At 46.5% G+C, this 27,344-nt stretch overlaps 1 protein-coding gene across 2 annotated transcripts in view; it reads right to left on the reverse strand.

The window, feature by feature from the left end:
- The window catches only part of LOC138259801 (mucin-3A-like), a 397,229-nt gene that overhangs the window by 294,975 nt on the left and 74,910 nt on the right, over nucleotides 1-27,344 (reverse strand). For both annotated transcript variants that reach the window (XM_069207692.1, XM_069207693.1), the window contains one exon: nucleotides 8,908-9,180. In XM_069207692.1, the coding sequence (XP_069063793.1) occupies nucleotides 8,908-9,180 (273 nt within the window). The remainder of the gene's footprint in view (nucleotides 1-8,907; nucleotides 9,181-27,344) is intronic.

The following is a 27,344-nucleotide window of genomic DNA, read 5'->3' on the forward strand; positions in this document are numbered from 1 at the left end:
TGACCATCTATGGGGCCATTGTTTTTTTTTTATACATGAGTGCTTTGCCAAGGGAAAGCACACATGTATGAAAAAAAAAGTTATGTAAAATTAGTGTCTTCCTTTCTCTCTCTCTCTCTCTCTCTCTACATATATATATATATATGTATCATTGTCACCCCCTGCTCCGTAAGGGGCCACAGACCCTCCAGGGCGGCCTGGGTTACTTACTTACCTGTGAACAAGGCATGCAGTTTCCGAAACGCGTCAGGATTTTTTGTCTTACTGCTCAGAAATGCTATTAAATGCTTGGATTTTAACATGGACTGGTGCCTGGGCTTTTCGTGTTTGGGATATATATATATATATATATATATATATATATATATATATTTTTTTTTTCAGGTCGAGCGTTGCAGCGCGCATGCGCTGCTTTTCTCACGTGTTGGTGTGTATCTGGGCTTTTAACAATGCCCACCTCACGCCCATCACTATCACTCGTTCGTGGGCTTGCCCTTCAAAAATCCTTTGATTACATTGGTAAATGGTTTACCTTTGTGCCTCCTTGGGGATGTTTTGTTACCGCCTTGGCCATCGCCCCTAGTACATGGCTAATTGCACTTTTGCTGTTACGTTTAACTGCGAGCAAACATCTTTTCCTTTTGTGTATCTCTTCACCTGATGCTCATGGCGGCCGTGGCGCTGTGAATCGGCTCCCTTATGTGAAACTGTTTAACTTTCAATTTTCAATTTATGTGGCAAGAAAAGTTGGGTTAGGAGTTTATAACGCTAATAGCTCTAACTCGAGCAGATGCGAAACCCTTTGCATTGTAAATGCTTGTTTTTCTTTTTTGTGTAGTTTTCTGGGAGCCACAATTGGCCCCCCAGGGAAACCACACATATACATAAAAGTTATATATATATATATATATATATATATATATATATATATATATATATATATATATATATATATATATATAATGGCAAACAATTTCACCGTACTCCACAAGGACCGTGATCAAGACTCCTTGGTGAGTCGAAACGCGTTGGTGGTTACTGACTGCAATAAAATACACGTTTATTTGTACCTTGTGGAGTGCGGTGAAATTTTTCAGCATTACATAATTTCGAGATTGGTCTTCTCTGTCACTGGGCACCGGCAGTGGAGCGTGACGCCCAGCGAACCCTTCGACCACTTTGTTTCTAAACATATATATATATATATATATATATATATATATATATTATATATATATGCAACACAAATTGGTTAAAAGATTGTTGCGCAGCGTAGTCCACTGCCAGTGCTTGGTGATGGAGGAGAGCAACCTCGAAAATATTTTGTGAACAAGAATCTCACCGCACTCCACGAGGTTCAAATTGACATGTTTTATTGCAAGTATAAAAAATGAAAGAAAAGAGGGACTCATTTACTGTGATCAAGACTCCTTGACAGTCGAAAGGTAGGTAGGAAGGCGTAGGTGGCTGTTGCTTGCAATAAAACATGCCAATTTGAACCTCGTGGAGTGCGGTGAGATTCTTGTTCACAAAATATATATATATATGCAAGCATGTATGTCTTTTCTGTAGTGGCAGTTGCCATAAAGTAGCGCAGATGGTTTATTGTCCTGCTGCAAAGGATATACATTTATATGTATTTAGCTGAGTGGATTAGTAAAGGCAAGCGTTACCTGCGCTTTAAAACAAATGGGGTTAGTGCAGAAACCCACCTTGCAGTCCTACTGGACGACTCGCACGGTTTGGGTAACTCCCATCTTCGCACCATATATAAGCAGAGATCGTTTTTTGCTACTGCAGTGCATGCTGCATTTCAATGACAATTCTGCAGCATTGCCCTGGGACCATCCAGATCATGACAGGTTGTTCAAAATTCAGCCTGTCGTGGAACATTTGTCTGCCAGGTTTCCAGAGATCTATACTCCTGGAAAGAATATAGCAGTCGATGAGTCCCTGATCCTGTACAAAGGACGGCTGCTTTTCAGACAGTACATTGTGAGCAAAAGAGATCGCTATGGCATAAATCTGTACATGCTGTGTGAGAGCTCTTCTGGCTGTGTGTACAGCATGAGAGTGTATACAGGGAAGGATTCTACCCTAAACCCTGTAGGTTGCCCTCCTGAGTTAGGTGTCACAGGTAAGATTGTATGGGAACTTGTCCAGCCACTTCTTCACAAAGGTTATAACAATTATGTGGACAATTTCTATACAGGAGTAGAGCTGTTCAGTGAGCTCTACAAAGCTGGCACTGTGGCCTGCGGTACAGTTTGTTGTAACCGCAAAGGATTCCCGCAGGAGCTTGTTTGCAAGAAGCTCCAGAAATCCCAGAGTACTGCACTGCGTTCTAACGAACTGCTCGCAGTCAAGCTCCTAGATAGGCGTGATGTATACATGCTCACTACAATTCATGATGAGAGCACTTCTCCCATAACGGTTTGGGGTCAGATGGTCGAAGTCCACAAGCCCATCTGTATACTTGATTACAATAAGTACATGGGCGGAGTGGACAAGAATGACCAGGTTCTTCAACCATACAATGCGTGTCGTAAAACTTGCACTTGGTACAAGAAACTGTTTTATCCACCTGATTCAGATGGCAACATATAATGCGAATGTTGTTTACCATCAGACAACCGCAGGAAGACTCATGACTTTCCTTGACTTCCATTAGTCTGTAATTGAAACCCTCACTGCTGTTACAGAAGCAGCAGCAGCCTCCACCTCATATGTTCTGGAGGATGCGGCAAGGCTGCAGGAGCGACACTTTGCTGATCGCATTCCTAAAACACCCAAAAAGGATCGTCCATGTTGTCGCTGTAAAGTGTGCTCGAAGCATGGAAAGCGGCAGGAGAGTCGGTATTACTGTCCCCAGTGTCCATCACAACCAGGCCTCTGTATCCCTACTTGCTTTACGTTGTATCATACTAAAGCAAAGTTCTGGGAAATCAATTGAGGTTGAGCTGCCGTTGGGTAATCCTTTCAGTGGCACTGCATGGATACCGAACGTCCATGGGCCACTGCTTCGTTAGGCAAGGAGCTACAGAATTTTACTTCATCATGGACTTCCTTTTGGACTGCTTGAGAGCTAAATCCACCGTCAGAACATGGTCAGTGTTCTGTTCAATTAACATGCATTATATTCTCCCTACTGCATATACTAGTGGACAGAACATATGCCACATTGTCACGGAGTACCCTTTCTTCACCAGCATGTCTACCTTACTTTCAATGGTAGATATGCTCTCTCAGTTCAAGGAATCACTTTGTATGGGCTACTTTAAACCCCCAACTTGCATCCACAAACTAGTAAAGGTTCACTTGGCAATTATCCAGGATTAGCCAGGACTCTGATGAGAACAGAGGCATGAATGGATAAGGAAAGCTTATGGTAGGAGTGCCTTCACAGGGTTATTGCACAGGTAGAAGGCAGATAGTAAAGGTAGTACAGATGTACATCATCTACACCTATGGATTCAAACCCATTGGTGCCATCCCAGCACTGAAGGAGAATGACTTGTATAGGTCATTGTTTGACCTGCTTTTTATGTTCATCCTCCATCAGAACTTAGTAGATGTTCAGTTTGCTGTATAAGTGCATTATAGTCACATCACTGCACATAATGTTGGCTGGGACATATGCTACATTCTCATGGACTCCCCTATGTACCAAACACTACCCTTTTTCATAGCCCATGACCTTCTCTTTAGGGAACATCATGAGAAATCCCCAGCATGTCTCCCCTAGTTTCAAAGGTAGATATGCTCTCTCAGTTCAAGGAATCGCTTTGTACGGCATACTCGGACACCCCCAACTTGCATCCACAAGCTGGAAGGAGTTGGATTTAGCACAGAGAGTGCGTTAAAAACGCATGAAAAACATGTCTTCCTGAGCCTCAGGTGGCTGTCACTGGAGTCATTAGTTGAGGTTTGTTACGCATGCATGTGGTAATGTTAAGGAAGAAGGGGGCAGTTAACCTATGACCTTCTCTTTAGGTAACATCATGAGAAATCCCCAGCATGTCTCCCTTAGTTTCAAAGGTAGATATGCTCACTCAGTTCAAGGAATCGCTTTGAACGGCATACTCGGACACCCCCAACGTGCATCCACAAACTGGAAGTAGTTGGATTTAGCACAGAGAGTGCGTTAAAGGCGCATGAAAAACATGTCTTCCTGAGCCTCAGGTGGCTGTCACAGGAGTCATTAGTAAAGGTTCGTTACACATGCATTTGGTAATGTTAAGGAAGAAGGAGGCAGTTACTTGACAGGTGGTAAAATGTAGTCAAACTTATTCCGATCTGTGGCGTGTGAATGTGATGGGCCCTTGTCTGGCAGCGGTAAGTTAATGTGAGTGCAGTGATTGGTTGGATTGGGCCCGTAGCTGGCGATATGAAAGGGTTGTTTGTTGTGCGTGAATGGCGTGTGAATGGACCATAAAAAGGTTGGTGCCTGGACGCGGCTTTATGGCCCACCTTCAGAAGGCTTGGTTTCAATATTCAGATACTTTGATAAGTATTCATGCTTTGAAACCATAATTTCTGGAGGTGCTAAAACCAACCAGTGTGAGTGGTGGGTTAACTTTAACAAACTAGTACCAGGGGAGTCCAAGGGTGCAGGACTTGCGTGGCTCTCACCAGTTTTCCTTCACCCAGAATCCCCTTGAAATCACAAAATGTGCTTTAAAAACACATTTGCCTTGCATTCCAATGAGCAGAAGTCCAGGGATCTGCAGGGAGCCATTAAAAATACCTACCACAAAATAGCCTCGTTTTTTAAGACAGTCACATAAGTATTTAGTACTGGGCTCGGCAGCCATGTAGGGAAACCTACAGAACGCAGACATTTCTGAAAACTAGACACCCAAGGCAGCCCACGTAAATGTGGTGTGTTTGGATTTAACAAAGTTTTCTTACCCAGAATACCCTGCAAATGTGAAACGTTGATTAAAACCACTATTTTTCCTTTATTTTTTATCACAGAAACTACAGGAATGTGCAGGGATCCTCAAAATTCCTACCACCTAGTGTTTCCCCACTTGTACTGATAAAAACACAACCCTGCTTGTGTGCCTGCGCCTAGTGCCTTCTTCAGGAATGAATCACTCCAGGGTTAACAGTAGCCCTCATGCAAGGACTACCTTTGACCCTTGTGTGATCCATTCCTGTTGCAGGCGCTAGGCCTACCCACACAAGTGAGGTATCATTTTTATCGGGAGACTTGGGGAAACGCTGGGTGGAAGGAAATTTGTGGCTCCTCTCAGATTCCAGAACTCTCTGTCACCGAAATGTGAGGAAAACGTGTTTTTTTAGACACATTTTGAGGTTTGCAAACGATTCTGGGTACCAGAACCTGGTCAGAGCCCCACAAGTCACCCCATCTTGGATTCCCCTAGGTCTCTAATTTTTAAAAGTGCACAGGTTTGGTAGGTTTCCCTAGGTGCCGGCTGAGCTGGAGGCCAAAATCTACAGGTAGGTACTTTGCAAAAAAACGCTCTGTTTTCTGTCAAAACATGGGTTGTGTCCACGTTGTGTTTTGGGGCATTTCCTGTTGCGGGCGCTAGGCCTACCCACACAATTGAGGTATCATTTTTATCGGGAGACTTGGGGGAACGCTGGGTGGAAGGAAATTTGTGGCTCCTTTCAGATTCCGGAACTTTCTGTCACCGAAATGTGAGGAAAACGTGTTTTTTTAGCCACATTTTGATGTTTGCAAAGGATTCTGGGTAACAGAACCTGGTCAGAGCCCCACAAGTCACCCCATCTTGGATTCCCCTAGGTCTCTAGTTTTCAAAAGTGCACAGGTTTGGTAGGTTTCCTTAGGTGCCAGCTGAGCTAGAGGCCAAAATCTACAGGTAGGCACTTTGCAAAAAACAGCGCTGTTTTCTGTCAAAACATGGGATGTGTCCACGTTGTGTTTTGGGGCATTTCCTGTCGCGGGCGCTAGGACTACCCACACAAGTGAGGTATCATTTTTATCGGGAGACTTGGAGGAACGCTGGGTGGAAGAAAATTTGTGGCTCCTCTCAGATTCCAGAACTTTCTGTCGCCGAAATGTGAGGAAAATGTGTTTTTTTAGCCACAATATGAGGTTTGCAAAGGATTCTGGGTAACAGAACCTGGTCAAAGCCCCACAAGTCACCCCATCTTGGATTCCTCTAGGTCTCTAGTCTTTAAAACTGCACAGGTTTGGTAGGTTTCCCTAGGTGCCGGCTGAGCTAGAGGCCAAAATCTACGGGTAGGCACTTTGCAAAAAACAGCTCTCTTTTCTGTCAAACCATGGGATGTGTCCACGTTGTTTTTTGGGGCATCTCCTGTCGCGGGCGCTAGGCCTACCCACACAATTGAGGTATCATTTTTATCGGGAGACTTGGGGAAACGCTGGGTGGAAGGAAATTTGTGGCTCCTCTCAGATTCCAGAACTTGCTGTCACCGAAATGTGAGGAAAGCATGTTTTTTTAGCCACATTTTGAGGGTTGCAAAGGATTCTGGGTAACAGAACCTGGTCAGAGCCCCACAAGTCACCCCAGCTTGGATTCCCCTAGGTGTCTAGTTTTCCAAAATGCATAGGTTTGGTAGGTTTCCCTAGGTGCCGGCTGAGCTAGAGGCCAAAATCCACAGGTAGGCACTTTGCAAAAAACACCTCTGTTTTCTTTGGGAAAATGTGATGTGTCCACGTTGTGTTTTGGGGCATTTCCTGTCGCAGACGCTAGGCCTACCCACACAAGTGAGGTACCATTTTTATCGGGAGACTTGGGGGAACATAGAATAGCAAAACAAGTGTTATTGCCCCTTGTCTTTCTCTACATTTTTTCCTTCCAAATATAAGAGAGTGTGTAAAAAAGACGTCTATTTGAGAAATGCCCTGCAATTCACATGCTAGTATGGGCACCCCAGAAATCAGAGATGTGCAAATAACAACTGCTCCTCAACACCTTATCTTGAGGCCATTTTGGAAATGCAAAGGTTTTCTTGATACCTATTTTTCACTCTTCATATTTCAGCAAATGAATTGCTGTATATCCAGTATATAATGAAAACCAACTGCAGGGTGCAGCTCATTTATTGGCTCTGGGTACCTAGGGTTCTTGATGAACCTACAAGCCCTATATATCCCCGCAACCAGAAGAGTCCTGCAGACATAATGGTATATTGCTTTTAAAAATCTGACATCGCAGGAAAAAGTTATAGAGTAAAACATAAAGAAAAATGGCTGTTGTTTTCAGCTCAATTTAAATTTTTTTTTTATTTCAGCTGTTATTTTCTGTAGGAAAACCTTGTAGGATCTACACAAATGAACCTTTGCTGAATTAAGAATTTTGTTTTTTTTCAAAAATAGTTAGCTTTCCGGGATCCAGGATTGGTTTCACACCCATTTCTGTCACTAACTGGAAGGAGGCTGAAAGCACACAAAAATTGTAAAAATTGGGTATGTCTCAGAAAAATGCCAAAATTGTGTTGAAAAGTGTGGTTTTCTGATTCAAGTCTGCCTTTTCCTGAAACCTGGGAAGCTGGTGATTTTAGCACCGCAAACCCTTTGTTGATGCCATTTTCAGGGGAAAACCCACAAGCCTTCTTCGGCAGCCCTTTTTTCAATTTGTTTTGAGAAAAACTAAATTTTAGCTCTATTTTGCCTAATTTTTTAGTCTCCTCCAGGAAAAACCACAAACTCTGGGTACCTTTAGAATCCCTAGGATGTTGGGAAAAAAGGACGCAAATTTGGCATGGATAGCTTACGTCGACAAAAAGTTATGAAGGCCTAAGCGCGAACTAAATAGCCAAAAAAGGGCTCAGCACTGGGGGGGGGGGTGGTGGGGGGGGGAACGGCCCAGCAGCTAAGAGGTTAATGGAAAATCTGTCAGAATTTGTGCAATGATATAGCATAATATTTCGAGTTTACAGCTCAAAACTCAAGAAGATCTGGCATTACTGCATTATGGCAGATTCTGAGGGTTGATATTCAGAATGAGGATGTAATAATTCACCTTGGGGTGTCGATGTTACTTCCCAAAATACCAGGGCGCTCATAATGATGACACAAGGTAGGCAGAATATAAATACGGATACTTCTGGCAGTTGAAAGAGCATACCTTCCTTCTCGACCAACCCAAAACATTATTTAGGTACTGGCAGTATTTTCCTCGGATAACCTTAAAATGCAGGGTGAGGCATGGGAATTTTAATGGCTAGGTATGCCCTCAGTTGAGCAGAATGTTGTCAAAACGTTAAAAGACATATCCAGAAAGTGGGGTGAATGGGCGAGATGGACTGCATGTTTGAGGGCACAAGGAGCGTTGGAATGGATCTGGGCAGTTCCGCCTGAGTTGTGATCAGAAGAACATTTAATGGGGTTTTCATAACTTGGTTTGATGGCTGCAGCATGATTTGAGAGTAAAGTACACAACTTGGGTTAGATGAACTAGTGCCGGTGGAAGTGATAACTGCAAAATAGTCCACGTTAGTGCCTGAAGAGGGTTTTGTGTTGTCCTGCAGAACACATCTCCTTGTAGACATAAACTCGGTCGAGAATTCTGATAGGTGAAGTAAGGTAATTTTGTCCAGACCTACGACATAATGGAAATTATGGACTTTGCAAACTTGATTTTAGCCTTTGCCGATCAGTGGGTACCACAACGAGATCAGGATAGTAATGGTCTTCTAATGAAAACTTGTAGGAAATACTACTGGGGCAATTACCAACCATATGCGGATGTCCACCACATTTTATGTATATTGACGCAATTTACAGCATGCATAATTCTATTTTGCTTCTAAATGTACGTGTAGCTCATCTAAAATATATCTCTTGACCTCTTTCACTTTCCGTACTGGAGCCAGGGAACCTTAATTAATATTTTTATGCATTTGGAGCTGAATGTCAAAAACTGAAACTGACAAAGGTATGTCTCTTACCGACTGGTACAATATCTATCAAGAGTTCGCAGGATGTCCCAGTGAAGAAATCGGTGCAAATGCATTTGCTGTCATTGCTGTATCCTCCGTTGAGGCAACCCTCCGCTGGGTATTCACACAGGGGCCCATAGAAGCCTTCATCGCAGACACACTGGATACCGTCATCGGATCCGTTCTTACATGGTCGCTCTTTATATAGACAGGAAGGTCCATAGAATGTATCTGGACAGACACATGTGCCGTTTTCGTTGATACTTCCACTCTCACAAATGACTGAAAGAGAAATTTAAATTATTTTCAGTTGGTTGAAAAACTGTCACTATCATTGTACCTAGCCCCAGCCCTGCTAGGTCTCTCAGGCCCATGGGTGATGAGCTGCTGTCGTCCACTTTTGATCGTTGAATTCCGGAACCTCTAGTCTTGTTTTTCCCTTTTTTAAAACTAGGACTACAAGTCCCAGAATTCAAAGAAAAACAAACCTGGACTGGAGCAGCTAATCACGCACGGACCTGGCACATTTGGCAGCTATGCAACTCAAAACATCACAGAGAAGAATTGTCTTTATCGTTCTATATGAGCTCATAAAAATTAAAGGAAGCCATTACTTTTTAATTTCGGGAACGGTGAGCCTAATGACATATCAAGATATGGAGCTTGTTTCTAGTGTGCCAGTGAATGTTGGTACAGTCGTGGGGCACTGAACTGACAAAAAATAAACAAATTGAAAGCACTGGTAGCCATTTGTTCTGCACTTCAAATCTTTCACAGCTAAGGGGTATCATGATTGTCAGTGGTGTTGTATCTGAAACTAAAATATTAACCTTTTCATTCGCAAAAGAAAGCCACACGTTAAGTTAAGTGTAAGTTTAGTGGTTTATAAAGTGCACGGCTACCCATAAGGGCTTCCTGGCGCTAATAGGAGCCACAAGCTAAGAAACGCAGGATAGACACACTACTTATGTAAAAAGATAGGTCTTCAATTGCTTTCTAAAACTAAGCAAGATGTAATTAGTTCTCATTTGAATTGGGATGGAATTCTGCCAGGAAAGAAAAAGATCTGCCACCACTCTTGGGGCCAGATGTAGCAAACGTTTAGCGAGTCGCAAACGGCAAAATTTGCCGTTTGCGACTCGCTAAACGCATATCCCAATGCAGAAATACATTTTGCGAGTCGTTACCGACTCGCAAAATGCATTTCAGACTCGCAAATAGGAAGGGGTGTTCCCTTCCTATTTGCGAGTCGCATTGGGATGCAATACCATTTGCGGTCGCAAATGGCATCGCAGTTACCATCCACTTCAAGTGGATGGTAACCCAATCGCAAATTGGAAGGGGTCCCTATGGGACCCCTTCCAGTTTGTGACTGGACCCCAAAATATTTTTTCAGGGCAGGGAGTGGTCCAAGGGACCACTCCCTGCCCTGAAAAAAACCCGAAACAAAAGGTTTCGTTTTTTTTTTTAAATGCAGCTCGTTTTCCTGTTAGGAAAACGGGCTACACTTAAAAAAAAAAAAAACGGCTTTATTGAAAAGCAGGTCGCAAACATGGAGGTCTGCTGTCGACAGCAGGCCTCCATGTTAGCGAGTGCCTATACTCGCAATGGGGCCGCAATTTGCGACCCACCTCATGAATATTCATGAGGTGGGTCATTGCGACCCCATTGCGAGTCGCAGTCGGTGTCTGAGACACCGTACTGCATAGCAATTTGCGACTTGCAAATTGCGAGTCGCAGGGACTCGCAATTTGCAAGTCGCAAATTGCCGACTTGCTACATCTGGCCCTAGGTTCTGTAGATCCCAGGGGTTGCCAGAAGAGACTGAATATTGGACCTTAAATCTCGAGGTGCACAATAGGAGGTAATCAGGTGTCTACATATGTGTGTTCTCTGCGCATATTTTACTTTGTGAACAATACATAAAGTTTTAGAATAAATCCTTTTATTCACTGGTAGCCAAATCAGGCGAGCCAGGGCCGTCTGAACTGACTGAGATTTAGAGATGTGTAATAACACTAAAGTTGTCGGCTTTTGAATTATCTGCAGGCTCCTGAAAACATACTCTCGGCCGCCTAGGAAGAGTGAGTTCCCATAATCCAGCCCGGACAGGATAATATCTTAAAATACTATTCTCCATGCTCTGCAGGGAGTCATCTGATCGTCTTCCTAAGGGTTCTTAACAGGGCAAAACAAGACCCTGGTACCTTCCTGGCCTGAGATGCCATCGCAAGATCTTTGTCTAAGAGAACTCCTAGAAAACCACAAGAAAGCCACAAGAACATTACAAAGACCATCACAAATGATGTGTTGTGTTCCACCTGCCAGCCTAGGGTGACCTTCCACCAAACTTCTTGCCTTCAGCCCTCCTGTTTTGCTTAATTTGTTTTTGTTGGCCTTAGAGCTCTGCCCACTTTACCACTGCTAACCAGTACTATAGTGCTTGTGCTCACTCCCTAAAACGTTTTTTTTATGTACACGTTTTTAATGACATTTTTTAAAAATAACATTACATTGTTATCTCATGCAGATAGCATAATGAAAGTCAACAAAAAGTTCAAATAACTTCCTTTCTGGTGGCATAATCAGGGCCAGCTTTAGGGTGGTGGGACTGGTGCAGCTGCACTGGATGCTGACCTGGAGAGGGGGCATTGACCTCAGGGGGGCATTGTTTTTAGCAAAACTTACCATTTAAAAGCACCTGCTGTAGAGTCCCTTGTGCATCCAGCATTCAAGAAGCAATACAAATGTCAAGATAACTTTTGTGATTAATGTTCCTGCTAGAGAGAGAGAAAACGTTTGTCTAGTGGCAGTTTTGACTCATAAAGTAGCACAGGGGGTTAATATGACTGCTGCAAAGAACCAATCTGTATTTTGTGTAGATAGGTGTGTGGATTAGTAAAGCCAGTTTTTATTGGTGCTTTAAAACAAATGAAATGTATGTGAAAGAGGGGCTATGGAGAGGTGAGGGTCACCTTTGCCAAGTGGTAGTGAGGGAAACCGAAGAAGGGGTCATGGGTGGTGGGGAGGGCAAAAAAGATTGTTTCACTGGGCACCACCAGCGCTAAAGCTGGCCCTGGACATAAATATACAGTTCTATAGAACTTCAGCTTCCTCCATACTCCATTCCACAGTCACACATCTCATTCTCTTCCCCCATCGCTGGAACCCATAACTCAAGGGGGAGGGGCATACAGGGTTTCTAAAAGCTCAGCCACCATTTATACCTAGGCCTGCAGGTTGTCAGCAAGTTTGTTGTCCCTAAGCGTTTTATGTATGTGACTCTCCTTGCCAATCCACTATTTTCATCCCAACAGGAGACATTCATCTAATGGCTATTCTGCGCTTGGCTGGTACTAGGCCCAGGAGGAGTAATTTCCTACTCAGTTTCTTCTTTTTTCAACTGGGATCTGTCCCAACAAACACTGCCCAAAATCCTTGGGAAGGGACCACCCAGTGGCTGCATTCAGAGGCTTTAAAATGCCTCCCAAACTAGGACACCCCAGAACATATAAAGAAACTCAGCTCCCTGTCTGACACAGCAGGGGCAGGAGGAAGGTTGTTCTGGGTATATTGTATGGAGTGAGCTTGGGGTGACGTAAACCTGATGCACCACATTATATTGGATTAATTAAAACTCTGCATTGGTAGAGGTCACCTTCACCCCCTCATAAATACCCTCCTAGTTCTTAACCAAAAGTGGAGCTTCCAACACCTCTTGCCACCTGGCATGTATGTAGATGTCAGTCCTCTCTCAGTGCTCTATAGATATGTGAGATCAGTCTCTGGCCACCACCCATGGTCAACAGCATTCCCAAAGTCTGGGACTCCCGGGGACATCTGGGAAGGAAGGCCATAGCCCACGGGTTGTCGCTGCAATGCTTACAAACTGTATAATTTGGCCAGTCCCCAACGCAAATTGGCGTGGTCTCACTTAACTTTTTGCCTCTGTTTCCAAGGTTGTTGATGTTGAGAAATTGGGTATAAGAAGGACACCCAAAACCACAGACTTTAGAACACTTCTGGAAACCAATAGGAACCTCTGCCTGGAGAAGAGCTGAAGAGCTGAGGAAGAAGAGCTGCCCTGCCTGCAACTGTGCATTGTGGAGCTATTCTGCAGTTGCTGCTTCTGCCAGAGTAAGAGGGCAAAGACTGGACTTTGTGTGCCTTCCATCTTGTGAAGATCTCCAAGGGCTTGATTTAGAGCTCGCCTCCTGTTGTTTGAAGTCTCAGGGACAACAAAGACTTCTCTCTGCCAGCACCTGGAGTCTCTGGAGAGACTCCTACTCTGCCCTGTGGTGCCCATCTAGTTCCTGGGACCCTGAAAGAGGAAGCTGGCAGCCTAAGAGGAAGAAATCCACGCAGAGAACGCCGTGTGGGGTAAAGATCGTCGTGACTCTGATCTTCGGCTGTAAAATCGGCGCGCCGCCGGCTTCATGGCTGAAAATTGACGCGACCGAAGAATAGACGCACGGAGCTGGAGAAATGACGTGCAGCATCACTGACGGAAGCTGGGAGATCACAACCCGCGTTGCGTGCTTTTCGGATCATCGGGTGGCTGGATTTCCTACGCAAACACAGCTGGGCGTGTAAAAACAACGCAAGGCCTGCCCGGACCCGAGAGTGCTGACCGGATCGATGCATCGCTCTCCTACGGAGAGAAGAAAAAACGCGCCCGACCCAACGAATGGGGAAACAACGCAAGGTCTCGCTCGTGAGTGAAATCAACCCATCGCAAGCCATTTTTGACGCACACTGGCCCATGTGGGGTTATTTTTGACACGCCCAACGTACATTTTCAGGCTAAAAGTGTTAGTGTGTGTTTAAAACTACATGAAGACTCTTTTTGCTTTTTAATTGATGACTTGTGTATTGTGGATTTTTGTCGTTTTGGTCTTGTTTTGTTTAGATAAATATTTCCTATTTTTCTAAACCTGTGTTGTGTCATTTTGTAGTGTTTTTATTAAGTTACTGTGTGTGTTGGTACAAATACTTTACACCTAGCACTCTGAAGTCAAGCCTACTGCTCGTGCCAAGCTACCAAGGGGGAAAGTAGGGGTTAGCTGAGGGTGATTCTCTTTTACCCTGACTAGAGTGAGGGTCCTTGCTTGGACAGGGGTAACCTGACTGCCAAAAAAAGACCCCATTTCCAACACTGGTGATCAGCGGTTGGGATTAGACTTGTATTTGTACTTGACATACAGTAATTAAGTGTACACTACTGTTTTGAGTGCAGACCACTACGTGACCACATACTACTTGTTTGGTGATCTTTTTTTTTTCTTTTTTGCTTGGATTTGTTCCCTACATCCATTTTTGTGGTAATGATTGATTCATTTCTGAACTTCATTTGGGAACTTGTTTTCTGCTTTTTGGAGTTTTGCACTTTCGTTGTAGGGATGGTGGCAGCCACATCACAGTGCAGCCTGAAAGGAGGGTGCACATGCCTAAAGATGTTGTGACAGATTATAAAAGGGAGGACAACATATATTTGTGGTTTAAGGGGTATGACTCTGCTCTCCATATGAATCTGGTCCCTGAAGCTCACTGGGGGACGGGTCTGTGGAAGCACTTTGAGGTAGAGGGGAGGAATACACTGACAGCCCTAGGGGATGCTCAGATTCTCACCTACTCTAGCATGAAGGATGCCCTACTCACAAGGTATGGTCTCACTCCTGAGCAGTACAAGGATAAGTTTAGGTCCTACAAGAAGAAGGAATCCCAAACATGGTTGGAATGTGTTGATTCTTATTGCAGGTCACTGGATGGTTGGGTGAAGGGCAGTAAGGTAACTATGTATGAGGGGGGTCCAAAAGAGGCTTGGGGGGACCACGCCAAGGGTGGGCAGGGTCCCTCTCAGAAGAAAGGGGAGGTGTAAGGGTAAACAGGGGGAGTTCTCTAAAGTGCCCCAAACTGATTCCCAGGATAAGGATTCCCAACCCCCCAGTGAGAAGAAGCCATGGTTCTCCAAAGGGAAGCCAGTGGCAGGTAGTCCCCCACGTAAATGCTATGCATGTGACCAGGTGGGTCATGTGAGTGGGGACCCCAAATGCCCCAAAAGTACACCGGCACCCACTGGTGCACCGTCCCAGGGTTTGGCCAGTGTAGAACTTAGGGAGGAGTTGGTTCTAGATGGGTGGGAGCCAGCTGAGATGACCCTTGTCTCACTAGGGGACAGTGTGATGGTCGAGAGAACCCTTGTGCCTGAGAACACTAAGAAGTACAGGCAGTGGGTTACCATTAATGGACAGAGGGTGGAGGCTCTGCGAGATACAGGGGACAGTGTGACTACAATGAGGGGTCAGCTGGTGTCTGAAGAGCAGATTGATCCCTGAGAACTTCACCAAGTAGTTGCAGTGGACAACTCAGAGCGCGTGTGCAGAGTGGCGCAGGTTTCCTTTGAATGGGGGGTGGTCTCAGGTTCCTTGAAGGTAGCTGGGAGTCCTAATCATGCCTGTTGATTGTTTGCTAGGCAATGACCTGGAAGATTCCCCTTGGAAGGAGGTGGAACATAGGTCTCACTTGGAGATGTTGGGTCTGCCTGTGTCGGTATACGTATCCACCCGGTTAATGGCAGCCCGTCAGGGTGGTCAAGAGCCCCTGGTGCCTGAAACAGTAGCCCAGGGGACCGCCAAGAAGAGGAAGGGCAGGGGGCGCGGGAAACTGGCCCGGGAGGAGGCAGAGCCTCAGGTCAACACCCCAGAGCCTACAGGGGGGCAGGTGGCTGAACTGGGGGAGGTCCCTGAGCTGTCGCAGTGGCAGCAAGAAGGGGGACCCACCAGGGAGGCATTCTGTGATGCACAGAAGAATTACCTTACTCTTGAGGGACTGCGGCAGCATGCTGCAGCCCAGGTGGCTGGCAAGGAGCCCAGTACTCACCTGATCTATTGGGAGGATGGCCTCCTGTATAGTGAGCCTAAGGTTCCTGAGCATGGGTCAGCTCGTATGCTGGTGGTACCCCAGTGCATCAGGGCCTTCCTACTGGGGTTGGCTCATGATGTACCTTTGGCAGGACATCTGGGGCAGGACAAGACCTATAAGAGGCTTGTCTCCCACTTCTATTGGCCACAGATGAGGAAACATTCTGCTGCACATTTTAGGTCTTGCCCAACTTGCCAATCATGTGGCAAGAGTGGGGGGAAATGTAATGCTCCCCTCCATCCTTTACCTGTGGTTAGTACTCCCTTTGAGAGGGTAGGTATTGACATTGTGGGGCCTCTGGACCCCAAGACAGCCTTGGGCAACAGGTTCATCCTGGTCTTGGTGGACCATACCACCTGGTACCCAGAAGCCATTCCTCTGAGGTCAGTCCTTTCCCCTGTGGTGGGTCGTGCACTGATGGGGTTTTTTACCCACATGGGGTTCCCCAAAGAAGTGGTATCTGATAGGGGTACCAGCTTCATATCCACGTATATGAAGTCTCTGTGGAAAGTGTGTGAGGTAACCTATAAGTTCACCACACCTTACCACCCCCAAAGTAATGGTCTGGTTGAGAGATTCAACCGCACCTTGAACGGCATGATCATGGGCCTGTCAGAGCCCTTGAGGCAGAACTGGGACTCCTCTTGTCATGCCTTCTATTCGCCTACAGGGAGGTGCCTCAAAAGGGACTTGAATTCATTCCCTTTGAGCTGATATACGGCCACCCTGTGAGAGGACCTTTGAGTCTGGTGAAGGAAGCTTTGGAGAAAGCTCCTGGTAAACCCCCCAGGATGTATTTAGCTACATGCTGGCTTTCAGAAACCAGACTGCCTGCTTCAGGAGTCTCGCTCAGGAGAACCTGGAAGCAAGCCAGGAGGATATGAAACGCTGGTATGACCAGAATGCCACTCTGGTTGAATTTAAACTTGGACAAAAAGTGTGGGTGATGGCACCAGTTGAGCCTTGGGCGTTCTAAGATAAGTGGAATGGGCCATTTGAGGTGGTGGAGTGCAAGAGCGAAGTCACCTACCTGGTGGACTTGCAGTCTCCAAGGAACCTCTTAAGGGTCCTACATGTCAACCGCCTCAAACCTCACTTTGAGCAGACTGAACTGTCCATGCTCCTTGCGACAGGTGACGGGGTGGAAGAGGAGAGTGAGGCTCTTCCTGACCTCCTGTCTGCAGGAGAAAAAGATGGGTCAGTGGAGGGAGTGATCCTCTCCCCCTCCCTGACTGAGGAGCAGCAAGGTGATTGTCGACATGTGTTGGGGCAGTTTGCCTCACTGTTTTCCCTGATCCCAGGAGTCACACACTTGTGCCCACATGATGTGGACACTGGGGACAGTACACCTACTAAACAAAAAGTTTACAGGGTGACTGACAGGGTCAGGGCATGCATTAAGGATGAAGTATCCAAAATGCTTACCCTAGGGGTTATTGAACACTCCAGCAGTCCTTGGGCCAGCCCAGTGGTATTGGTCCCAAAGGCTGCTGCTCCTGGTGCCACTCCAGAACTCAGATTCTGTGTGGACTACCGGGGACTCAATGCGGTCAGCAAGACTGAAGCACACCCCATGCCCTGAGCTGATGAGCTCATTGACCAGTTGGGAGTTGCCAAGTACCTCAGTATGTATGATTTAACAACTGGGTACTGGCAGATTGCCTCAACTGAGGGGGCCAAGGAGAGGTCAGCATTCTCTACCCCAGATGGACACTTTCAATTTAAAGTCATGCCATTTAGGATGAAGAATGCCCCTGCCACCTTTCAGAGGTTGGTCAACCAGGTGTTGGCTGGGCTGGATGAGTTCAGTGCCACCTATCTGGATGACATTGCTGTGTTTAGTTCCATATGGAGGAACATCTGCAACACCTCTGGAAAGTGTTAGAGGCCCTGCAGAAGGCAGGCCTCACTATTAAGGCAAGCAAGTGCCAAATAGGGCGGGGTTCTGTGATGTACTTGGGACACCAGGTGGGGAGTGGCCAGGTGGCACCCCTACAGCCGAAGATTGACACAATTCTGGCTTGGGAGCCCCCCAAGACCCAGACTGAAGTGAAAGCCATCTTACGTCTCACAGGATACTACGTGAGGTTTGTCAAGGGGTATGGTACCATTGTTACCCCCTTGACTGAGTTGACTTCGAAGAAGCAACACAGGAAAGTGATCTGGACAGAGGCTTGCCAGAATGCTTTTGATGCCCTGAAGGCCCCCATATGCACAGCAGCTGTGCTAAAGGCACCTAACTACTCCAAGGAGTTTGTTGTGCAAACAGACGCCTCAGAGCATGGTATTGGAGCAGTACTCTCACAGCTTAATGAAAAAGGCCTAGATCAACCCGTAGCCTTCATTAGCAGGAGGTTACTTCCCAGGGAACGTAGGTGGAGTGCCATAGAACATGAAGCGTTTGCTGTAGTCTGGTCACTGAAGAAGCTAAGACCCTACTTGTTTGGGACTCACTTCTGAGTTCAGACCAACCACAGGCCCCTCAGATGGTTAATGCAGATGAGGGGTGAGAATCAAAAACTGTTGAGGTGGTCCATTTCCCTTCAGGGGATGGACTTTACGGTGGAACACCGTCCTGGTACAGAGCACGCCAATGCTGATGGTCTGTCCAAGTTCTTCTGCCTTAGTGATGAGAACTCCCAGGAGGTTGGGTAGTTGCTCCCCACTTTCAGCAGGGGGGACACTTGTTAGACTTTTCATCCTTGGCGTGGTCTCCCTTAACCTTTTGCCTCTGTTTCCCAGTTTGTTGATGTGTGATGGACTCTGATTTAGCTGTTTTTGTTACTCTGGGCACTTTACCACTGCTAACCAGTGCTAAAGTGCAAGTGCTCCTTTACAAAATGTGTATGTAGTTGTCTTATACATGATTGGCATATTTGCTTTATTAGTAAGTCCCTAGTACAGTGCACTAGAGGTGCCCAGGGCCTATAAATCAAATGCTACTAGTGGGCCTGCAGCACTGGTTGTGTCACCCACATAAGGAGCTCTGTAATCATGTCTCAGACCTGCCATTGCAGGGTCTGTGAGTGCAGCTGTAAATTCGAAGTGGCAAGTGTACCCACTTGCCAGGCCTAAACCTTCCCTTTTCTTACATGTCAGACACCCCTAAGGTAGGCCCTAGGTAGCCCTAGTGCAGGGTGCAGTGTATGGTTAAGGTAGGACATATAGTAATGTGTTTTATGTGTCCTAACAGTGAAATATTGCTAAATTCGTTTTTCACTGTTGCAATACCTCTCCCTCTCATAGGTTAACATGGGGGCTTCCTTTAAATTTGATTAAAGTGTAGATTCCCTTTGGGAGTGGATGGACATGTGGAGTTTGGGGTCTCTGAGCTCACAATTTAAAAATACATCTTTTAGTAAAGTTGATTTTAAGATTGTGTGTTGGAAAATGCCACTTTTAGAAAGTGAGCATTTTCTTGCTTATACCATTTCTGTTACTCTGTCTGTGGATTCCCTGTCTGGGTCAGTTTGACAGTTAGGCTGGTTGCACCTCACACTAGACAGTGACACAAAGGGAGCTGGAGTGTAGTCTGTATTTCCTGATGAGCCATCTGTGCTAGGAGGGAGGGAAGGAGTGGTCACTCACACCTGAAAGGGCTGTGCCTGCCCTCACACAATGGAGTCTCCAACCCCATGGCGAGTGTCTGGGGCCTAGCTTTGGCAAGGCAGGATTTCATGTTCAAGCAAGACTTTGCTTTTAAGTAGGCCTACTTCAAAGGAGAAATTGGGAGTAAGAAGGGCACCCAAAACCACAGACTTTAGAACACTTCTGGAAACCAAGAGTAACCTCTGCCTGGAGAAGGGCTGAAGAGCTGAGGAGGAAGAGCTGCCCTGCTTGTGACTGTGCTTTGTGGAGCTATCCTACAGTTGCTGCTTCTGCCAGAGTAAGAGGGCAAAGACTGGACTTTGTGTGCCTTCCATCTTGTGAAGATCTCCAAGGGCTTGATTTAGAGCTTGGCTCCTGTAGGGAAATGCCTCCTTGGCATGGTTACCCCCTGACCTTTTGCCTTTGCTGATGCCACATTATGATTTGAAAGTGTGCTGAGGCCTGCTAACCAGGCCCCAGCACCAGTGTTCTTTCCCTAAAACTGTACCTTTGTCTCCACAATTGGCACACCCATGCATCCAGGTAAGTCCCTTGTAACTGGTAATCTGGTACCAAGGGCCCTGATGCCAGGGAAGGTCTCTAAGGGCTGCAGCATGTCTTATGCCACCCTGGGGACCCCTCACTCAGCACAGACACACTGCTTGCCAGCTTTTGTGTGCTGGGGGGAGAAAATGACTAAGTCGACATGGCACTCTCCTCAGAGTGCCATGCCAACCTCACACTGCCTATGGTATAGATAAGTCACCCCTCTAACAGGCCTTACAGCCCTAAGGCAGGGTGCACCATACCACAGGTGAGGGCATAGGTGCATGAGCACTATGCCCCTACAGCGACTAAGCAAAACCTTAGACTTTGTAAGTGCAGGGTAGCCATAAGAGCATATGGTCTGGGAGTCTGTCATACACGAACTCCACAGCACCATAATGGCTACACTGAAAACTGGGAAGTTTGGTATCAAACTTCTCAGCACAATAAATGCACACTGATGCCAGTGTACATTTTATTGTGAAATACACCCAGAGGGCATCTTAGAGATGCCCCCTGAAAACATACCCGACTTCCAGTGTGGGCTGACTAGTTTTGCCAGCCTGCCACACACCAGACATGTTGTTGGCCAAATGAGGAAAGTGCCTTTGTCACTTTGTGGCTAGTAACAAAGCCTGTACTGGGTGGAGGTGCTTCTCACCTCCCCCTGCAGGAACTGTAACACCTGGCGGTGAGCCTCAAAGGCCTCACTTTTGGCAGCAAGGCCGGAGGAGATAATGAGAAAAACAAAGAGGAGTCACTGGCCAGTCAGGACAACCCCTAAGGTGTCCTGAGCTGAGGTGACTCTGACTTTTAGAAATCCTCCATCTTGCAGATGGAGGATTCCCCCAATAGGATTAGGGATGTGCCCCCCTCCCCCCAGGGAGGAGGCACAAAGAGGGTGTAGCCACCCTCAGAGCTAGTAGCCATTGGCTACTAACCCCCCAGACCTAAACTCACCTCTAAATTGAGTATTTAGGGCCCCCCAGAACCTAGGAAGATAGATTCCTGCAACCTGAAGACGAAGAAGGACTGCCGACCTGAAGCCCTGCAGAGAAGACGGAGACACCAACTGCTTTGGCCCCAGCCCTACCGGCCTGTCTCCCCACTTCAAGAAAAACTGCAACAGTGACGCGTCCCCCAGGGTCCAGCGACCTCTGAAGCCACAGAGGACTAACCTGCATCTAAAAGGACCAAGAAACTCCTGAGAACAGCGGCCCTATTCCACAAAGACTGCTGCTTTGCAACAAAGAAGCAACTTTTAAAGACCACACATTTCCCGCCGTAAGCGTGAGACTTTCTACTCTGCACCCGACGCCCCCGGCTCGACCTGCGGAAAACTAACTCTACAGGGAGGACTCCCTGGCGACTGCGAGCCCGTGAGTAGCCAGAGATGACCTCCCTGAGCCCCCACAAAGACGCCTGCAGAGGGAATCCAGAGGCTCCCCCTGACCGCAACTGCCTGCTTCAAAGAACCCGACGCCTGGTAAACACACTGCACCCGCAGCCCCCAGGACCTGAAGGATCCGACTTCCAGTGCAGGAGTGACCCCCAGGAGGCCCTCTCCCTAGCCCAGGTGGTGGCTACCCAGAGGAGCCCCCCCTTGCCTGCCTGCATCGCTGAAGAGACCCCTGGGTCTCCCATTGAAACCTCTTGCGAACCCGACGCCTGTTTGCACACTGCACCTGGCCGCCCCCGTGCCGCTGAGGGTGTACTTTCTGTGCTGACTTGTGTCCCCCCAGGTGCCCTACAAAACCCACCTGGTCTTCCCTCCGAGTCACGGGTACTTACATGCTGGCAGACTGGAACCGGGGCACCCCTATTTCCATTGAACCCTGTAAGTGCTTTACTTACCTGTGAAACTAACAAATACTTACCTCCCCCAGAACTGTTGAATTTTGCAGTGTCCAATTTTAAAATAGCTTATTGCCATTTTTGCCAAAACTGTACATGCTATTGTGAGGATTCAAAGTTCCTAAGATACTTGAGTTAAAAACCTTTCATCTAAAGTATTGTTTGGAAATCTTGAACCTGTGGTTCTTAAAATAAACTAAGAAAATATATTTTTCTATGTAAAAACCTATTGGCCTGGAAATGTGTTTGAGTGTGTGTTCCTCATTTATTGCCTGTGTGTGTACAACAAATGCCTAACACTACCCTCTGATAAGCCTACTGCTCGACCACACTACCACAAAATAGAGCATTAGAATTATCTCTTTTTGCCACTATCTCACCTGTAAGGGGAACACTTGCACTCTGTGCACACTATTTCTTACTTTGAAATAGTATATACAGAGCCAACTTCCTACACCTCCTGTTGTTTGAAGTCTCAGGGACAGCAAAGACTCTCTGCCAGCACCTGGAGTCTCTGGAGAGACTCCTACTCTGCCCTGTGGTGCCCATCCAATTCCTGGGACCCTGAAAGGAGAAGGTGGCAGCCTAAGAGGAAGAAATCCACGCAGAGAATGCCGTGCGGGGAAAAGATCGACCCGACTCTGATCTGCGCCTGAAAAATCAATGCACCGCCGGCTTCACTGCTGAAAATCAATGCTCGCCTACAACGTGACCGAAGAATCAACACACGGAGCTGGAGAAACGTTGCACAGCATCGCTGATGGAGGCTGGGAGATCGCAGCGCGCTGCGTGGTTTTCAGATCATCGTGCGGCTGGATTTCTGACGCAAACACCGCTGGGCGTGTAAAAACAACGCAAGGCCTGCCTGGACCTGAGAGTGCTGATCAGATCAATGCATCGCTCTCCTGTGGAGAGAAGAAATGGCGTGCCCAACCTGATGAAAGGGGAAACAATGCAAGGTCTCGCTCGTGAGTGAAATCAACGCATTGCAAGCCCTTTTTGAGGCACACTCGCCCGTGTGGGGTTATTTTTTATGCACCCAAGGTACGTTTTCACATCAACAGTATTAGTTTGTGTTTAAAACTACATGAAGACTCTTTTTGCTTTTTAATTGTTAACTTGACTTGTGTATTGTGGATTTTTGTTGATTTTGTCATGTTCTGTTTAGATAAATATTTCCTATTTTTCTAAACCTGTGTTGTGTCATTTTGTAGTGTTTTTTATTAAGTTACTGTGTGTGTTGGTACAAATACTTTACACCTAGCACTCTGAAGTTAAACCTACTGCTCGTGCCAAGCTACCAAGGGGGAAAGCAGGGGTTAGCTGAGGGTGATTCTCTTTTACCCTGACTAGAGTGAGGTTCCTTGCTTGGACATGGGGTAACCTCACTGCCAACCAACGACTCCATTTCTAACAGTGATAAAGGTCATTTGGGTATAAGTCCTGCAATGTCTCTCACCCACTGGCACACTACCTATCTATTAACATCATATGCGTGCAGTGCAAATTGGCACAATGCCCGAATATTCATGTCTGGCTCAAATGGGGCCCTCCGCAGTATTGGTCCGACTGCCTTTTCCCATGCCCTACAACCCTGTCAGACCATATAGGGCATGGAAGCTGGAACCTCCACACTCATCATTAATAGCTGAGTCAGCAGAATGGTGTTCCTGGTACCAATCAGGTACCTATCAACAGTCCCGCTCTCAATTTTCCCCATCAAAGACAACCAGAGAGTATTCTAGAATTTCACTGTCGGTTTAACCCTTCCAATACCCTACCTATGTTTGCAGCCTCAAACTCTGTTGCCCCATGTCTAAGTCTGATCCCAAGATACCAGAATCCCTTAGCTTCCCAGTGAAGATCTAACCGTGGTAGATCTTGCATCTGCTACCAGCCATATTCTCCTATTTTGAACAGTTTAGATTTGTTACAATTAACGTTTAACTATGACATTTTATCAAACTTGGTGAGGACAGGCAGAATAATGGGTACTGATTACGCCGGCTGATGCAGATAGAGCAAAGCCTCATCCACATATAAGGAGACCACACAATAGTCTCCTCTATCTGAATTCCCCATCCCTGCAACACATTTTACACCCAGCAAACCAGAGGCTCCATCTCTAGTGCAAAAAGCAGGAGCTACAGAGGGCAGCACTGCCTGGTTCCACGGTGTTGGGAAAAACGCCACAACACCATTCCACCCACTCTCACTCGCACCACTGGGGCGCTGCATAACAACTACACCCACTTTATGTATCGCTCACCTATACCAACCTACTGCAGGACCCTCCATATAAATCTCCACAAAAGCAAATCTAACACTTTGTTCGATATCAAGTAGTGCTACTTTGTACTGGTCATCGTCGAGAACGTGGGCATACATGACCAAAGACAATCTCCTTAAGTTTTATAAGGTATACCTATATGGTATAAATCCAAATTGGTCTTTGTGCACCCACTGTGGCAAGTGCTTCAGCAGCCGAGTTGCCAATATTTTACTGAGAAGTTTTACATCTATATTGAGCGTCAACAAGGCAAGGTAGAATGTTACCTCCGTAACATCCTTGTCTGGTTTGGGCTGCCTGATAAAAGGCTCCTCCCTCATAAAGACTGGAAGCAACCAATTCCTGTATGCTTCATTGTATACCTCAAATAAGCGATCTGCCACCCCTCCACCGTCCTATGCTTGTACAGTTCAGCTGGCTAGCTGTCCCCTCTTAAAGACTGAGCAGACTTAAAACCCCGTATTTCTATCATTATTTCATCCCTGGTTATGGGAGCATTCAAACTATCCCTCTCTTCCCTTAATAGGACCAGCATTTGTAGACCATTAGAAAAATATCACCTGCCAGTGGAGAGCAGTCAGGGGATACCGCATAAACCTTTTTTAGGTGCGCTGGGAAGACCTCTGTTATACCCTTTTGCATACTCACCATCTGCCCCAAGTAACCCGAACTCCCTGCGGAGAAGCTTGGCAAGCATTCTACTAGCCTTATACCCTCCATGTAGAGGCATTGCTATAACATATGCAAACAAACCTATCTAACCATTCCCACTTCTCTACCAACTCTTGTGTACTCTCCTTCCATTCAGGCAACCCTAGCGGCTCCTCAACCACACTTTCCTCTGAGATGCTAAGTTTCTTTTCCTGGGCATCTAATGGCCTAGACAATTTATGCTTCACACCATAGGATACCTTCAAATACTATCCATGTGATGCCACCTTCATAGCATCCCGTTCCGTGGCTCTCACTGTCATATTACCCCAGTTCTCATTAAAATGATTATCCAATTCCTCAAACACCACATTCGCAAATACCGGGTCTGACAATGCCTCAACTTGTAACCTCTATAGTGGCACTTTAGGGGCTTCCCTACTCACCAAAAAAGAGACCAACAGGGCGTTAATGGTCCGACAGGTAGCGCACCAGATAGGAGACATCAACTGCAAACTGAATTCAAGCCAGACAGTAAGCAATAGTCAAGGCGACTATACGTTGCTGTTGCAGGCACAAAGCAAGAATACACTTTGTCCTGAGGGAAATTAACCTTCCATATATCCTGCAGTACTAGACCCATCATGTTCTACCTACTTGCACCCGTCATTGCAGGTCTGCTGTCCACACTCAGGGGATTCAGTCCAAATCACCATACAGCACACAATTCAGATCTACAGCCATCAATGCCTCCAAACTAACAGGATCTTCAGAAACACTCAACATAGACCCAAAGAGATCAGCATCATCCACATTAGGGACAAACACATTTACCAAATATAGATCGCTAACATCCAACTCACTGAAACAATCACATATTTACCCTGATGGTCTATTTTCACAGCTTTAGCCACAAAGAAATCTACAGGTGCAACCCAAATCAGTGTTCTTCTGGCATAGCTTGAGTATGCGGTTGTACAAATGTGTCCCTGCCACCTGTGTCTCAATTGTTTGATGCACTCCCTACAAGTGTGCGTTTTCTGCAAAAACATCACAGAAACACCATTGTGCCTGAGGTAGGAGTAAACTCTGTGTCTTTTGATGTGTTGACCCAGACAGTGAAGGCTCCTTGTTAAAAAAGTCCACGCAGTGGCCATACTACCTGTTGAACTTGCACGTCCCTGTCCGATAGCATACCTCTCACCCTCTCCCCACATACAAACTGTGTGGCATTCATCTTATCCGAGTATCATAGGGCCAATTTCCTTCATCAACACATTCAACTTCACACAACAAAGACAGTTTGTAACTCCCTCCATCCTTAGGCAGTGAGTACAAACAACCATGGCCCCTAAAGCAAGGACAACACTGAAGTCGAACCGCCCCACCACCCCCTTAGAGCCCAAGACCTCAACTTCGCTAATCGCATCCAGCTGAGGGCCTAGCATACCGCTAGGGCGGCAAGGCCAGAGGCACTCAAAACACCCCAATAGGACTGCAGTACACTGTGGCTTCACGCCAGCAATCATCCTGCAACCCACCAGTACCAGTCAAAGAATGTTGTAAAAAATGTCAAGAATATCAACTGTTACCCCCACATCAGCATACTTTCATATATGTCAGAGTGACATTCCCCAGCACAGTTCCTATCAAAACAGGAAATAGAGCTTGCAAAGAAAAGCAATTGTTTATGGTACATGAATAGCCAAAATGATAGGGACTGCAGTGCCCCCTCCCCATCGGCATCACTCTAACCTCTGGTCAGTACAGTCACTCTGATAGTCAAGGACCCCCCTGTGGGCTCAGAGTGATTCACAAGTGTCTGGCACACTGTTAGATTCCTCCAAAGTTCCGTCGGGGCAGACCAGGATCTTCCCAGTTTGACAAACACCAGAACACCAGCGAAGTCTGCGGAATAACTGTGTGATCTTGTTGCCCATCAGCTAGCTCCACTCCCAACTGTTCTGCAGGTCAAAAGTGTCTCATGTGGAACCCCACCCAGTGAATCCAGCCAGTCATTGGCTTCCTCAGGCGTGACAAAAACTATACTTTATCATCATGTTGTACCCTCACCTTGCAAGGAAACATGAGGATCTAGCAAAAGCTACACTCCTGCAGACATTTCTCTGTTGGCACAAAGTCCCAATGGAGGTTCAGCCCCTTTCTGGTGTAGTCGGGGAAAATCATTGTATTCCTGCTTTCAAACTGGGGGGCTCTTTGGACCCGAACATGTTACAAGACCCCATCTCGATTCCTGAACTTGAACAGCTGGGCAATGAAGGTGTGAGGCGGTGCCCACCGGACGAGGCACATGTGCCTAAGCATGATGGGCTTGCTCTACAAGGAAGAAATTACAGAGACATTGTGCCTTCAAGGTCGTCTTGATTCATTCCTCTAGAAACAACTCTGGAGAATGCCCCTCCACCCATTCGGGGAAGCATACAAAGCAGTGTTTGTTTCATTTGGAGTGCCCTTCTGCATCTTCAATTCTATCTTCCATGTGTTTCAAGGCTGTTTGGAGCATAGACACTGTCTTTTTTAGGGCTGCCACTTCTTGTTGTAGTTCCATGATATGATCCTCCACCTCAGAGACCCT

The sequence above is a fragment of the Pleurodeles waltl genome, chromosome 9 (genome assembly GCF_031143425.1).
Source record: "Pleurodeles waltl isolate 20211129_DDA chromosome 9, aPleWal1.hap1.20221129, whole genome shotgun sequence".
Taxonomy (NCBI): Eukaryota; Metazoa; Chordata; class Amphibia; order Caudata; family Salamandridae; genus Pleurodeles; species Pleurodeles waltl.